This window comes from Candida margitis, assembly GCF_024628925.1.
Source record: "Candida margitis strain CBS 14175 chromosome Unknown scaffold63, whole genome shotgun sequence".
Lineage (NCBI taxonomy): Eukaryota > Fungi > Ascomycota > Pichiomycetes > Serinales > Debaryomycetaceae > Lodderomyces > Lodderomyces margitis.
The window spans coordinates 23,805-36,586 of NW_026261819.1; the positions used below are offsets into that span (position 1 = coordinate 23,805).

The window sequence follows — 12,782 nt, forward strand, 5'->3', positions numbered from 1 at the left end:
CCATCTCAGCTGAAGATAAAGACCGCATGAGGCTATCGCATTAGAGGAGAAACTAACAGTACATGAGAAGAATATCGACAACTTTACGAATAAGTAGAACAAAAGTCATACCACGATATATACACGCGTACACAGCACAGATTAAAATAAATAAAGCATTGTTTCACAAATCAAGAGGTTCCATACTCAGCCAAAGCTACCCCCAGAGCCCTATGGCTGACGTCCGTGCTTCTGGCAACAAGAAGGTGTTGGATGGAATTGACGTTGACGATTCGTTTGACGATGAAAGCACTGGGGAAAATGGCCTGGTAAATACAAAAACAGATCAAGGTGACAATGATGGTGCCTATATAGATGTTATGGCAATGAACTACGTCCCAGACCCTATTGCTCCCCAAAGTGAAGTTGTGAACGACGTGAACGAAGATGATTTCGACGAGTCATTTGAGTTCACCGACAGCCTACCGGCACTGCGAAAGACCGAACCATCTGCTCCACAGAGAGAGGTTATAGTAATCGATTCGCAAGCGCGTGAAACTCATCAAGCAAAAGAGGAAATACAAGAGTCATTTGAATTTAGCGACATCTCCGACCTTGGAAGCATATTGCAGTACCAACCAAGCAGTGAACACCAAATACAACCCCCAAACGCGGTTCCAGACGTGGCGAATAAGAACGTTGAAGATTTTGAAATAAATAGTTTCACTGAAAGCTTATCCGATAGTGACGCGTTTGAATTTAGCGAGAACGATGACGAGGTAATGGCCTTGATAGACAATGCAGAGCTACAACAACAATCCCCCAAAAAGGAGCCCCCTTCACAAGCTAAACGAGAGTCATCTTTCAAAAGACTGGCATCATCGTCATGTCTGCCACCAGAGCCCAAGAGAACTAACGCACCGCAAACACAAACGCAAACCCAAACACAAACCCAAACGGAAACGCAAACGCAAGCGGTAAAAGCGCCATCTAGGAGTGGAGTCTGCAAGTTCATAATAACATCATCACCGCCGAAAAGCTCCCCTACAAACGCATCAGAACCCAAATCCTCCCCCACAATGGGACTGCCTGCAAACAGTTTCCCAGTGGTAAACTTGCCGCACAAAAGTGAACAAAAGTCTCCAGACGACGTATTTATACCGCCATCGTCTAAGCCTTTATCATATGCTTATAAAGAGGAGAGATCTGCAATACCACGAGCCCGAAACTACTCAACAGTTCCCCAGTTGGAGCGTCCAAGCAAATACCCAGCAGATCATCACACCATCCTTCTAGCAACCCAGAGGCCATCCGTGGAGAAGAGCAAAATGCCAGAAGCTGAACAATCAAGGAAAGTCGTTCAACCCATAATATTATCTAAAGAGCAAGAGATTGTACTTCAAAAAGTCCTTTATGGTGTTTCGTTATTCTACACTGGGTCTGCAGGAACTGGGAAATCTGTTTTGCTTCGATCTATTATCAAGGCATTGAGGCGAAAGTATCCTACTGGAGTCGCAGTAACTGCATCGACCGGTTTGGCTGCTTGCAATATTGGTGGAATCACGTTGCACAGTTTTGGTGCTATAGGATTAGGAACCGGAACTGTTGACAATTTAATCAAAAAAATCAAACGCAACAAGAAAGCGCACGGGCGCTGGAGAGAGACGAAGGTCTTGATTATAGATGAAGTCTCCATGGTTGATGGTGAGTTGTTGGACAAGTTGAATGAAATAGCCAAAAGATTGAGAAAAAACAATGCCCCATTTGGTGGAATCCAGTTGGTGGCTTGTGGAGACTTTTATCAACTCCCTCCAGTAATGAAGAAAATCAATGCTGAAGGAGACACAAGAGATGATGTTGAGGCTTTTTTTTCATTCGAAAGTTTGGCTTGGAACGAAACGATTCAAGAGACGATCATCTTAAAGGAAATATTTAGACAAAAAGGAGATCAAGTTTTCATCAACATGTTGAACGAAATGAGAGACGGGAGAATCTCGGAAAGAACTATTCAAGAATTTAGAAGATTGTCAAGACCGTTGGAATGTCCTGCTGGTATCCTGCCTGCGGAACTATTTGCCACAAGAAACGAAGTTGAAAGGGCTAATAAGCGCCGTTTGAATGCTTTACCTGGTGAAACTGTTAGCTACCGTGCAATTGATTCTGGCTCTCTACAAGAACCACAAAAGTCATCATTGCTTCTGAACTTTTTGGCTCCACAAGATCTTCTCTTGAAAAAAGATGCCCAGGTAATGTGTGTCAAAAACTTTGACGAAACTTTAGTCAATGGTTCCTTGGGTACAGTTGTTGATTTTGTGGACAAGGATACTTACATGAAAGCTTTCAAGGATGGTGATCATGTTGATGAAGAGGGTAAGTTGAAGGATTTCATATTCAACGATCCTGACACAAGTGTAGGTTTAACAACAGGTACTTTAACGCAAAGTGTAATTACGCATGATGGTAAGCAAACGGATGACAGGAAATCTGAACTAAACAACGATTTGTTGGGTGATTTCAAAAACAGAAAGTTTCCATTGGTAAAGTTTCTATCGCCTGATGGGGTTAATAGCAGGACGGTGCTTGTTGAACCTGAACAGTGGACAGTGGAAGATGAGGATGGACACGTACTTGTATCCCGTGTGCAGTTCCCGCTAATGTTGGCGTGGTCTTTGTCCATACATAAATCTCAAGGCCAGACTTTGTCTCGTGTCAAGGTGGATTTGAAGAGTGTCTTTGAAACAGGACAGTCTTACGTTGCATTATCACGAGCAACTTCGCGGGAGGGCCTCCAGGTTCTAAACTTTAATGAGCACAAGGTACGGTCGCACCCAAAAGTGGTTGAGTTTTACAAATCATTGGATGATATCAACAAGAGCCACCCAACCGGACAGCAAAAGCTTAATTTTGCCTCCAACCTGACTCTAAAGTAGAAAGTATATATAGACGGAGTATGCAATGCATTTCTTATTTAACTTTATGCTCTAATCTAAATGGAATTTCTTCTATACATGATTTTCCTCTCTCCAAGGCTTTGCATCTTATCCTTGTTGACAAATCCGGCAATCTCAGGCAATTTATTCTTGCTCTCCCACTCGGTAAACACCTTGTCAGCATACCCTAGTCCAACTTGATAAATCTCATCAAATTTCCCAAAGTCCAAGGTAGCATAATTGTCAATAGGTGGTCGTAAGTAGTACACTCCTGGAGCCCTTTTCGCCTCCTCCAAAGCATTGACACTGGCTACGTAGGCTAGTCTCATTTGAATGTCCATCATATTCGGTACATTGGGGTGTTTGGAAAATGGATTCCATTTGTTGAAAAGAACCCAAAATCCACTCAACGTGTCACCGTAGTCCATTGGAGTTCGATCATCGGCCGATCCCACGTCAACTGCAATTATATGTTTAGCTCCACGGCGCTTCATCTCCATCACCGGCAAATTATCCAAGTATCCACCGTCCAAAAGCATACACCCTTTGAACGCTATTGGCGGAAGCAATCCCGCCAAAGACATGGATGCCCTGATAAATCTCCAAGCATAGCCAGATTCATGTATATCCATGGTTGAGTTTGTAATGTTTGTCGAATTGCAAAAGTACTTGAGCCAGAAATCCTCAATTTCTACAAATCCAAACACCTTCCATATACCTCTGTTAAACTCGTAACCTGTGATGTACGATGTGACGGGGTACGTCAAGTCAAACGCCATTCTCCACAAAGACGCAACCCTTTTTGAAAACTTCTTGGCGCGGCCGTAAATGGAAACATTGTTATAGTCTCTTGCATACAAACCCCCAACGAAAGATCCAATAGATGTTCCACCAATCAAGTCAACAGGAATACCGTGTCTCTCTAAAGCAGTAACAACACCAACGTGGGCAATACCTCTTGAGCCTCCTCCTCCCAAGACTAATCCGACAGCTTCATTTGACAAAATCCTGGCGAGACGTAGAAAATCGTTCTTGTGGGACTTTAAGGTGATATCTTCGTGGTGGTCTCGACGCATGCGCTTAAAAGCTTTGGTTGTGGCCTCTTCAAATTTGGAGATTATTAGATTGTTTTGAGAAAACTTTGCAGCCAAGTCACTGATAAATGATTTCTTGCTTGGGCCAATCGATTCGTTATGCTTATCCAAGCTCATTTGGACGTGGTGGTGACCCTGCACCCAGACTCTATTCTTTAGCCACTGGCTAGTGGATCCAGAAACGACATACTTGTCTGGATGAATCAAACACAAGTCAGTTCGCGCTGTTGTTTTCAATTTAATCAACAACTGTTCGTATTCTCCAATGGAAGTAGCTGTGGTTTCATCATCAGCATCTGCCAACAACAAAATACAGTCACCTTGAGATATACAAGCTGATGTCCAGTTCGATTGAACTGGTGAGTCGCAGACATAAACAATAGTCTCGTACTCTTCCTCCAAATAGGCAAAGTACCCGGACAATTTCAAACGTGCTAAACTTTCATCAAAAGCGTGCCTTCCCAAATGCGTTAAAGTCAGAGCCTGGTCCAAAGCAATCACATTACGGCCAATGGCCTTCAATGCATGGACCAACTTATCAGCAAACTCTCTAACCGGTAATCCTGATACTGTAGGTAAGATCGTGATGGTCTTGTACTCAGCAGAAGCAAAGTTTTCACTGCTTGAAGACGTTATAAAGTTGTGTGAGCTCTGGACAATATTTTTTTCTGATGATAGTACTTTCGATGCCACCAAACGGGACACTTTGACCATAATCGCGGGATTCTGGAATGAAAGTAGCTCAAACAATGCTCTTGGAATTCTAGCTGTTTCCGAGTCTCTCACAGCAATGAGTGAGTTGGTTCTTCTCGAAGCGGTCAACACTTCCACTTCACCTATGGACTCTCCATGCCCATACTCACCCAACACCTCCACGTCTTCTTTCTCCGATCCCTTCTTTTCGGTCCGCTTAACTACTCTGAAACGACCACTGAGGACCACGTGGAATCCGTTTGCCAAGTCGCCTTGTGAACATAAAACATTACCAGCCGGGATGTGACACCATTCAAGGGCATAATCAATGGTTAAAATTTCCTTTGGCAATAGATTTTTCAACTTGATGGCAACAGGCAATTGCAAAAAGTAATACTTATCAAGCAACTGGTTATAGTCGTTCTTTGCTATAAACGCAACGACTGCACCAGATTTTTTGGGTGTTTTTATCGAAACTAACGAACGAAACCCAACCACGCACGACAAGTAGCCAGCAACACCTCCTGGAGTAACAGAGTACACATACTTTGAAGTTGTGTGTTGGGCATACTTCTCGGAATCCTTATAGTGCACCTCCAATGACCCGTCAATGACGTAGAATAGTCCGCATGATACGGAATCTTGCTGCACAACGGTAGTGTCAGGTTCGATGTACTTCAACTCCAATACCTTGGCAAAAGCGTCCTTAATGTTCATCTCGCTGGGTAATATTCTTCGCTTGGTCGACTTTTGAAATGATGGTCGACTGGTTGGTGGTGACAATTTTTTACGAAGCTGGTTCAAGTTAATAGTATTCATGAGGTTTTCATTGTGGTCAAACTTTAAAACACTGTGATACATGGCATTTGGAGTAGAGCCGCCTGATAAGCTGTTTAACGCCACGACTGAGCTACTGGCTGATGAATTCAAGCTCTGGAACGGATTTTGCTCGTATACATTGTTTGCTTCGTTGTCAATGCCAACAAAATTGAATATATTCTCAATGATGGCAATCCTCAATGAGTTTTCTTCGGTCTCCTCTATATTATCGGTAAAGTTGATTCTTTTGCTCTCATCCATCAACAGGGTTAATGACGATTTCAGGGCTCTCTGGTTGGGATCATCACGAGAGATCGGCACTGAAGACAACAAATCACCTGGATTATTGCTCTTGATTTTAGAGTTTAGCAACACGTACCGTGAAGATGTTCTTTCCAACGGGCTCCGTCTATGGTGCTTGGGGCGTTTCTTAGACCGATTGCTACCTTGCTTCAACCTCTCCACAAGCCCGTCCACCAAGTAACTTGGCAACCCCAAGTTCATTGACTTATTCAACTCGATCTCAACTTTGAAGATTTCTCCTGTCAATCCCAAATAATTGTGAATCGTATTCATGGTCACCTTGTACAATCTTGTCAACACCATCATTACAATGTGCGAGGTGGCTTTGGGATACTTCATTTGAACTCGTTCAAAAGCGGAGTGTGGAATAATGGCAATTGTCATTGTGTCTGTATGCCTTTTCTTTTTCGGACGCACAATAATATCAGGGTAGTCCTTGTTATCCTCTTCCTCTTCCTCTTCATAACCCCTATCCTTGACGGTTGCAGTCGGTTTGCCTATGTAATCTAGATTCAATGCAACACCATTTTTAAAGTCCTCGTTCGGTGTGAGTACAGGCCCGTTTGGTGACATAATGGAACCTCCTCTCTTATGTGGCTTGAAAAGCTCCAAAGTCGATATCAAGGAGCTTAAGGGTGCGCCACTTTTGACCTCATTTAAAAGTTGGTAGTTTTGATCTCCAAGTTTGAAAAAATCGCCATTCGTTTCGTAGTCGTCAAAATGCTGAATATCCTCGTCTTCATCTTCGTCTTCGGGACTATCTCCATTGTTACTGCCGCGATAGCCCGTCAACGAACTCTTTTTCGATATCTTGGTGTACACCTGGGCAGTGCCTTCAACAACGATCAGAAATCCAATCTTTTCATCAAGGCACAATACTTCCTCACTCGACAACTTCTGTGTAGTCATGCTTTTGGTCAACTCATGAAACACCGCCTTGTCCAAGTACCCAAACACTTTAATTGCTGAGAGGAACTCGTCGAGGTAATTACTTGATTTCTCCTCCTTTCTCTTTTCGACAAATAGACTAGCCGATTTTTGCGCCTTATCGGGCCCCTGATTTCGCAGGGATGAGCCTTTCAAGCTGGGGAGGTTCTTCTTATCAAGATCTTTTGAGTATCCGGTAAGGTACTTGTACCGTATAACTAGTAGTACTACCACAGCAATTGCTGCAATCGTTGTAAGAATAGATGATATATGCAAACTGATTTCAAAATTCATGGCAAGAAGGTGAACGATAAGTTTCGGTATTTTCAATAGTCCAGTCATGTTGAGGAACTGCATAAACGGAGACACATCATCATCATGCCCCTCACTGTGTGTTACGCCTATAGTCTTTTGGCTGGATAGTAGACCTGTGAAAGTTGTAGCATCACTCATGCTGTTCTATATCTCGAGGGTGGGGCGGGTGTCTAATTGTCTCCAAATAGAGAGAGAGATTTTGTGAATTAAAAAAAAAAAAAGTGTAGAAATAATGCGCTACCGACGGAATAAAAACCTGTCACAAGACATCTTGTCAAAAATCTGCTACACAAATCTACTTCAACTCGTATGGTAAGCACCCAAATCTGTACAAGATTTGCTCTATGCCATCCATTCCTTTTTCCAAGTGATGAAGTTCGGGTCCATAACTGATTCTCACATAATTGTACCAAATGACTTCCTCCAAATTGCTCAAGTTCTGTGGATTAATCAAAAAGAAGAACCCAGGAACGACAATAACTTTCTCATGCAAACACTCGTGGAAAAATCCTAAACAGTTGCTAAGCTTTCCGGGCAAGTGTGACAAGTTGAGCCAAAGATAAAATGTCGAATTTGGAGTGGTCTTTTCGGTGAATTTAAAGCCCATCTTGGCTAATCTTCCAATGATATAGTCTCTTTTCATCTTAAAGTGTAATTGCAATGCTTTCATTTCTTGTTTGACCTTGAGGGGTTGCAAAAAGTCAACAGCTACATATTGGAAAGGAGCATTTGAACCACCGTCCAAGAAGGATCCAGCTGACGATAAGGCGCTAATGTAATCCTCTGGGCCTAAAATCCAGCAAATTCTCCATCCGGGCAATCTAAATGCCTTTGTCAATCCGTTTAAAATCAACACTGGATCATGATTCACGTCTTCAACAAACTCGGCAGAACTGATTGAAGAACCATCGCAGCCACCATCGTAGTAATAGTGGGAGTAAAATTCATCCATAATCAACAAACATTTTTCACGGCACATATTATGAAGCTGATGTAACTGTTCCAGCTTCATACAATGACCAGTAGGGTTCCTTGGATTTGAAGTCAATAACGCACTAACACCTCTTGTCAATTCCTCTTTTATCATTTTCAAGTGAATTTCATAATTGTCAGCTTCCTTCAATGGAACTGGAATTGGAGAGAAGTTCTTGAATAATGACAACATTTCAGCATACGCCGTGTAATCTGGTAAGAAGAACGACAAGTAGCAGTCGCTAATGATTGATGCAATCCTTGTCAATCCAGCTCTACCACCAGGAACAACACAGACATTCTTGTATGTATATTTGCTGGCCTTTTTACTTCTGTATGTTTCATTGTAATAGTTGGCCACTGCCTCCCTCAATTCCTTGATACCTGCTGTTGGGGCATATTCCCTCGAGCAATCTGGGACATTGATAGTCTTTGGTCTTGGAAAAGAACCAGGAACTGTATCTCCATGTTCTGGGGCACCCTGACCTAGATTTGCCCAATCTCCGACATTCTCAGAGTCGTATCCGTATTCTGCTGCTCTCTCGGTTGCCCAAAGCACCCCGGTGGATGAGTTTTTAGAGTTCATAGCCGGTTTGAAAATGTTTTCGTCAAACTTTGGTTTTGGCAACGGAATGGGCGATGATTCCCTTCCATTTTCCGATTTGGACAATCTGCTAATGAGGGTCTTTCTGTAGCTTTCGTTTTTCAAATTGGGTGTAGCTGTTGCATTCCTACCTGGAATTGGTTGGTAAGAAGGGGTACCTGAGGGAGTTACCAATTCTCTTGGATGATGTGGTTGTGGTGATCTAATTGCGTGGTCCTGTTGAATGTGAGCATTGCTTTGACTTGCTACATTAGGCACAGGGGTTGAATGAATGGCTTCCAACAAGGAAGATGCCGATCTTCTCAAAGCTGGTGGTAAGGTAGATTCCAATCTCTCGAATTCGAGAATGGACTCTTGGTCATTGTCAGATGACTCGTCAATATGGTTTCCGTTTGACATTTTTTGCTGTGATTAGAGGAGTAGCAATGTGATATATGAAATTAATTTCTCGCAACTTAGAAAATATGGAAAGGTTGACAGAAAATTCATGTTGGATATTAATTATTACACAAAAGGAACCTCGCTTCAAGCCGGTTGCGGAGAAACGTGGGAAGAGGTATTTAACTGAGGCAGTTTGATGTAGGAACGAATTCAACTTATCAGTTTAAGGGGTCATTGCTAGTGGTGAAGATGGCCTTTGGGTCAACAAATTGGTAGCTCCTTTGTAGTTTCAGCAGCGGGATATTGTCTGTAACCAATCCTTCTCATGCATTGTATGTGAAAAGGGTGCAGAATGCAACGAAGCAATAAGACAAGAGTATGGTAGAGGGAATAGAGATGCTTAATTGCTACACTTAGGCTCAAATAAAATCAGTCATGTAATTTAGTGTCATAAACAGCAGAAATCTAATTAATCCGAAATGAGTGGAGCAACTTCTGACTCAACCATTAGTAGCAGCCACACCCGAAAATCACTTTAACGATAGGGGTACTGTGATTGAGCTCATAGTTGATGGTTCTTTTTTACTCTCATGTTGTGTTTCTGTCTGCTTTGCAGTTTGCTCTGTGTCTTTCTGTCTGTTCATTCTCTTCTTCAAGCGCCCTAGCGTCAGTTTGACAGAAGATAAGGTTGACGTAGATGATCTGACTGAGACGTTGCTCGACTCTACTTTTTTCAATGACATTGTTATCTCAAATTGTTGCAATTGACATCTGGGCCAGAGCTTCCTCCAGGAAAGTCATTTCAATGGTATTTATAGAAAATTCAAAAAGTACACTTTGTTTAGAAATGGGTGAGTCACTTTTTAAACTAAAGTAAAACTCCTTGCTAAACTAATCCCTGGCTTGTCTTCCTTCAATGATTCCTTAGAGCATGAGTTGTATGACTAATTGAAACTAAAAATCATAACTAAAGCGTGTATATAAAATAGCACAAAAGCGCTCAGCGTATATGCTTAAGAACTAAAATACATGAGCAATTAAACTAATTCGTAACTCTGATTTCCTTTATTCCTAACTCTTACTTCCCTATATACTTCCCTTATTCCATTGTTCAATTAATAGAATCTAAAAGCCGAATGCTTACACCCTGTCCTGCCTCTCAAAAAGATTTTCCACGTTCTCCGTCTCGGGTTTGTTAGTGTCCATTTTGAACAATCCATGTTCATGGTTCTCAAGAAAGATCTCTTGGTTCTCATTCTTGACACTATTCAACACAATCTTGTGAGCTTTTCTAGCTGGGATCTTTCTGTTGAACAATTTATCCATATCTTCTAAAGCAATACCCATGGTTTCTGGCAAAAAGAAATACACAAATGGAATGGATGCCAAAGCTAATGCAGCAAAGAAGAAGTAGATTCCATAGGACATGCTCTTGATCATTTGTTGTGTCCACCTAGACATGACAAAAATAGCTACCCAGGATGAAGCAGCATTGATTGCTTGGACAAAAGACCTAATGTTTTGATCAAAGACTTCACTTCCAACAACAAAAGGACCACCAGACCACGCAGAAATAAAAGAGGCAATCCAGATGTACATCATTCCTATAGCAGCTTTACCGCCTGGACCAGCCAGGACTCCCGGTTTAGTTGGATCATTGACCTTCAAGTATGCGCCAATGTACCAGAAACAAATTGAACATAGCCCAGAAGACACCATAAAGGAAAGTCTTCTACCAACAGTATCCACAAGAACAAGGATGTAGAAAAATGTGCAAAAGAATTTGACAACACCAAACATACCGGTTGAGAACAACGAAGCATTGACACCTTTGACGCCCAATCCACTGAATAGCTTTGGTGAATAGTAGTTGATGGCTTGAATTCCCATGAAGTTGCAAAACTGAAACAACATGACTGTGATGAATAAACGATGTAACAAGTTTTTGTTGTGGAAGAAAACTTCATAAAATGGATCCATAATCCCCAAACCAACCTTGTTTTTTTGTTCTTCAACGCTCTCTTTGCACTGGTTGATTTCATAGATGATATACTCGTCAGTCTCTGGTAATTGTCTAAACCACGTAAGATTCTTGATTGCTTGTTCGTATTTGCCAACCTGCATCAACCACCTTGGACTTTCCTTCATAAATATACTTCCAAGCAAAAATAATCCACTGGGGATCAATTGAATAGCAAAAGGAATCATCCATTGTTTTCTGCCCAGAGGGATATTTGTATCAACAGCGTAATTAATCCAGAACCCAACTAGATCACCAACTCTCCATCCAATCTCATAACTTGCTGTCAACTGACCTCTGATGGCCGGCGGCGATATTTCGGAAATGTACACAACCGTCAAGTTTGTTGAGCACCCAACTGATAGGCCCGCCAAGACTCTACCTGCGTATATAGGTCCAAGTCCTACCGAATCTTTGGCCGCAAGCATAATACCAGAACCAACAGTGATTAACAATGCAGCAGCAATTAAAGGGATTCTTCTTCCAAAGTAGTACGATCCAGGATACGAAAACAAAGCACCAAAGAAACAGCCAACATGAAACACCGATATAACATTGGACGTGATGTAAGCTTCATTAGGGGCAACATCCAAGCCAAACTCTTTTCTAAATGAGTCCAAGGCAACAGTCCCACCGATAAACCCACTATCGTAGCCAATAATAATAGCTGCTGCCGAGGCCATGACTGCAGTCAAGTAAACCCTATAATTGTACACCTGTGGTGGAGTTGGCCTATCTTCAACCTTTTCAAAGATGTTTTTAATCTTGAACCTGTTCCTGGACTTCTTCTCACTCTGAACAGTGTTTATCGTATGCATTGATTCCTTGTCCGACTTCTCATCAGACATTATAGTTTGTATACTTCTAGCGTCGTTGCTCATTGTTAGCTACTGTATTATAATGTATATGTAGCTTAAGAAATGAATGACTTAATTTGATGTCCAGGTGAGAAACTTTTCTGGACTATTTATATCATTTGCTGATTATGGAGGGAGGATTATTCAAATCTTATTAATCGTAGTAGCAAAGCAATAGGAACCTTATTTTGTGAAATTCATTACTCAGGTGAGATTTGTGGTGGTGTATTGCATTGAGCATGAATTTGTTTTCTACTTTTTTTTTTGTGATGATGTTTCTATTTTGTGATGCTGTTTTGTTTGTTGGTTGGCTTTTGGTTTTTGTTAGTCCGACAATTAACAATTGGTTAAATTTCTTTTCTGCCACTAAACATTCTTGGCAAAAACAAAGAGGCCTGTACGATTATATCATAACCGCCGTTTCCCAGAGTGGTTTACTTACTGGTCTACTCAGAGGCTTCATTTGACAAGCACATATCAGAATAAAGAGAGATAATAATGTATTAGCTTAGACTTCGAAATGACATCTTCCTTACCCCCTTTCCTTAACTTTCCCTATGTAGCCATCTCTTCTCCCTAGAGAATCACAGTACAATCAGATCCTTAAGCAGGATACCCGAAAATTTCGAGTTTGTGATAATATCATATTGTTTTCTTCTCTTTCTCTCCCTTTTTTTTTATTTTTTTTTCTATTGTCCTGAAGAATACTCGCAAGATCCCCCAAATTTAAGGTGGGGAAGAGTGGAGGTCGCGTGGGGGCTTGTGCACATTTAGCCAAAGCCTAACCAAAAGACTATCTGGGGTACTTAAAGTTGCTGTAAAGTGTACTATCCTTTGAGTGGTTATTTTTGAACCCGCCTTGTAATCTCAATTGGTGTGGTGTACTGT

The 12,782-nt window shown here is 41.7% G+C and overlaps 4 protein-coding genes across 4 annotated transcripts; 1 reads left to right on the forward strand and 3 right to left on the reverse strand. All coding sequences in view use genetic code 12, as the record gives it.

Moving 5' to 3' along the window:
* Positions 1-212: 212 nt before the first annotated feature.
* PIF1 (DNA helicase) lies at positions 213-2,909 on the forward strand (the record flags this gene model as incomplete). The annotated part of the gene is made up of 1 exon (XM_051815195.1): positions 213-2,909. One exon carries the CDS (start codon positions 213-215, stop codon positions 2,907-2,909), a length of 2,697 nt encoding a protein of 898 aa, XP_051671344.1.
* Positions 2,910-2,965: 56 nt separating this feature from the next.
* On the reverse strand, positions 2,966-7,198 carry CANMA_003059 (lysophospholipase; the record flags this gene model as incomplete). Its single annotated transcript, XM_051815196.1, has 1 exon — positions 2,966-7,198. One exon carries the CDS (start codon positions 7,196-7,198, stop codon positions 2,966-2,968), a length of 4,233 nt encoding a protein of 1,410 aa, XP_051671345.1.
* Positions 7,199-7,355: 157 nt separating this feature from the next.
* Positions 7,356-9,035, reverse strand: CANMA_003060 (uncharacterized protein; the record flags this gene model as incomplete). Its single annotated transcript, XM_051815197.1, has 1 exon — positions 7,356-9,035. The coding sequence occupies one exon, from the start codon at positions 9,033-9,035 to the stop codon at positions 7,356-7,358; it is 1,680 nt and encodes a 559-aa protein (XP_051671346.1).
* A 1,122-nt stretch (positions 9,036-10,157) lies between these two features.
* Positions 10,158-11,918, reverse strand: HGT16 (Hgt16p; the record flags this gene model as incomplete). The annotated part of the gene is made up of 1 exon (XM_051815198.1): positions 10,158-11,918. One exon carries the CDS (start codon positions 11,916-11,918, stop codon positions 10,158-10,160), a length of 1,761 nt encoding a protein of 586 aa, XP_051671347.1.
* Between the last annotated feature and the right edge of the window lie 864 nt (positions 11,919-12,782).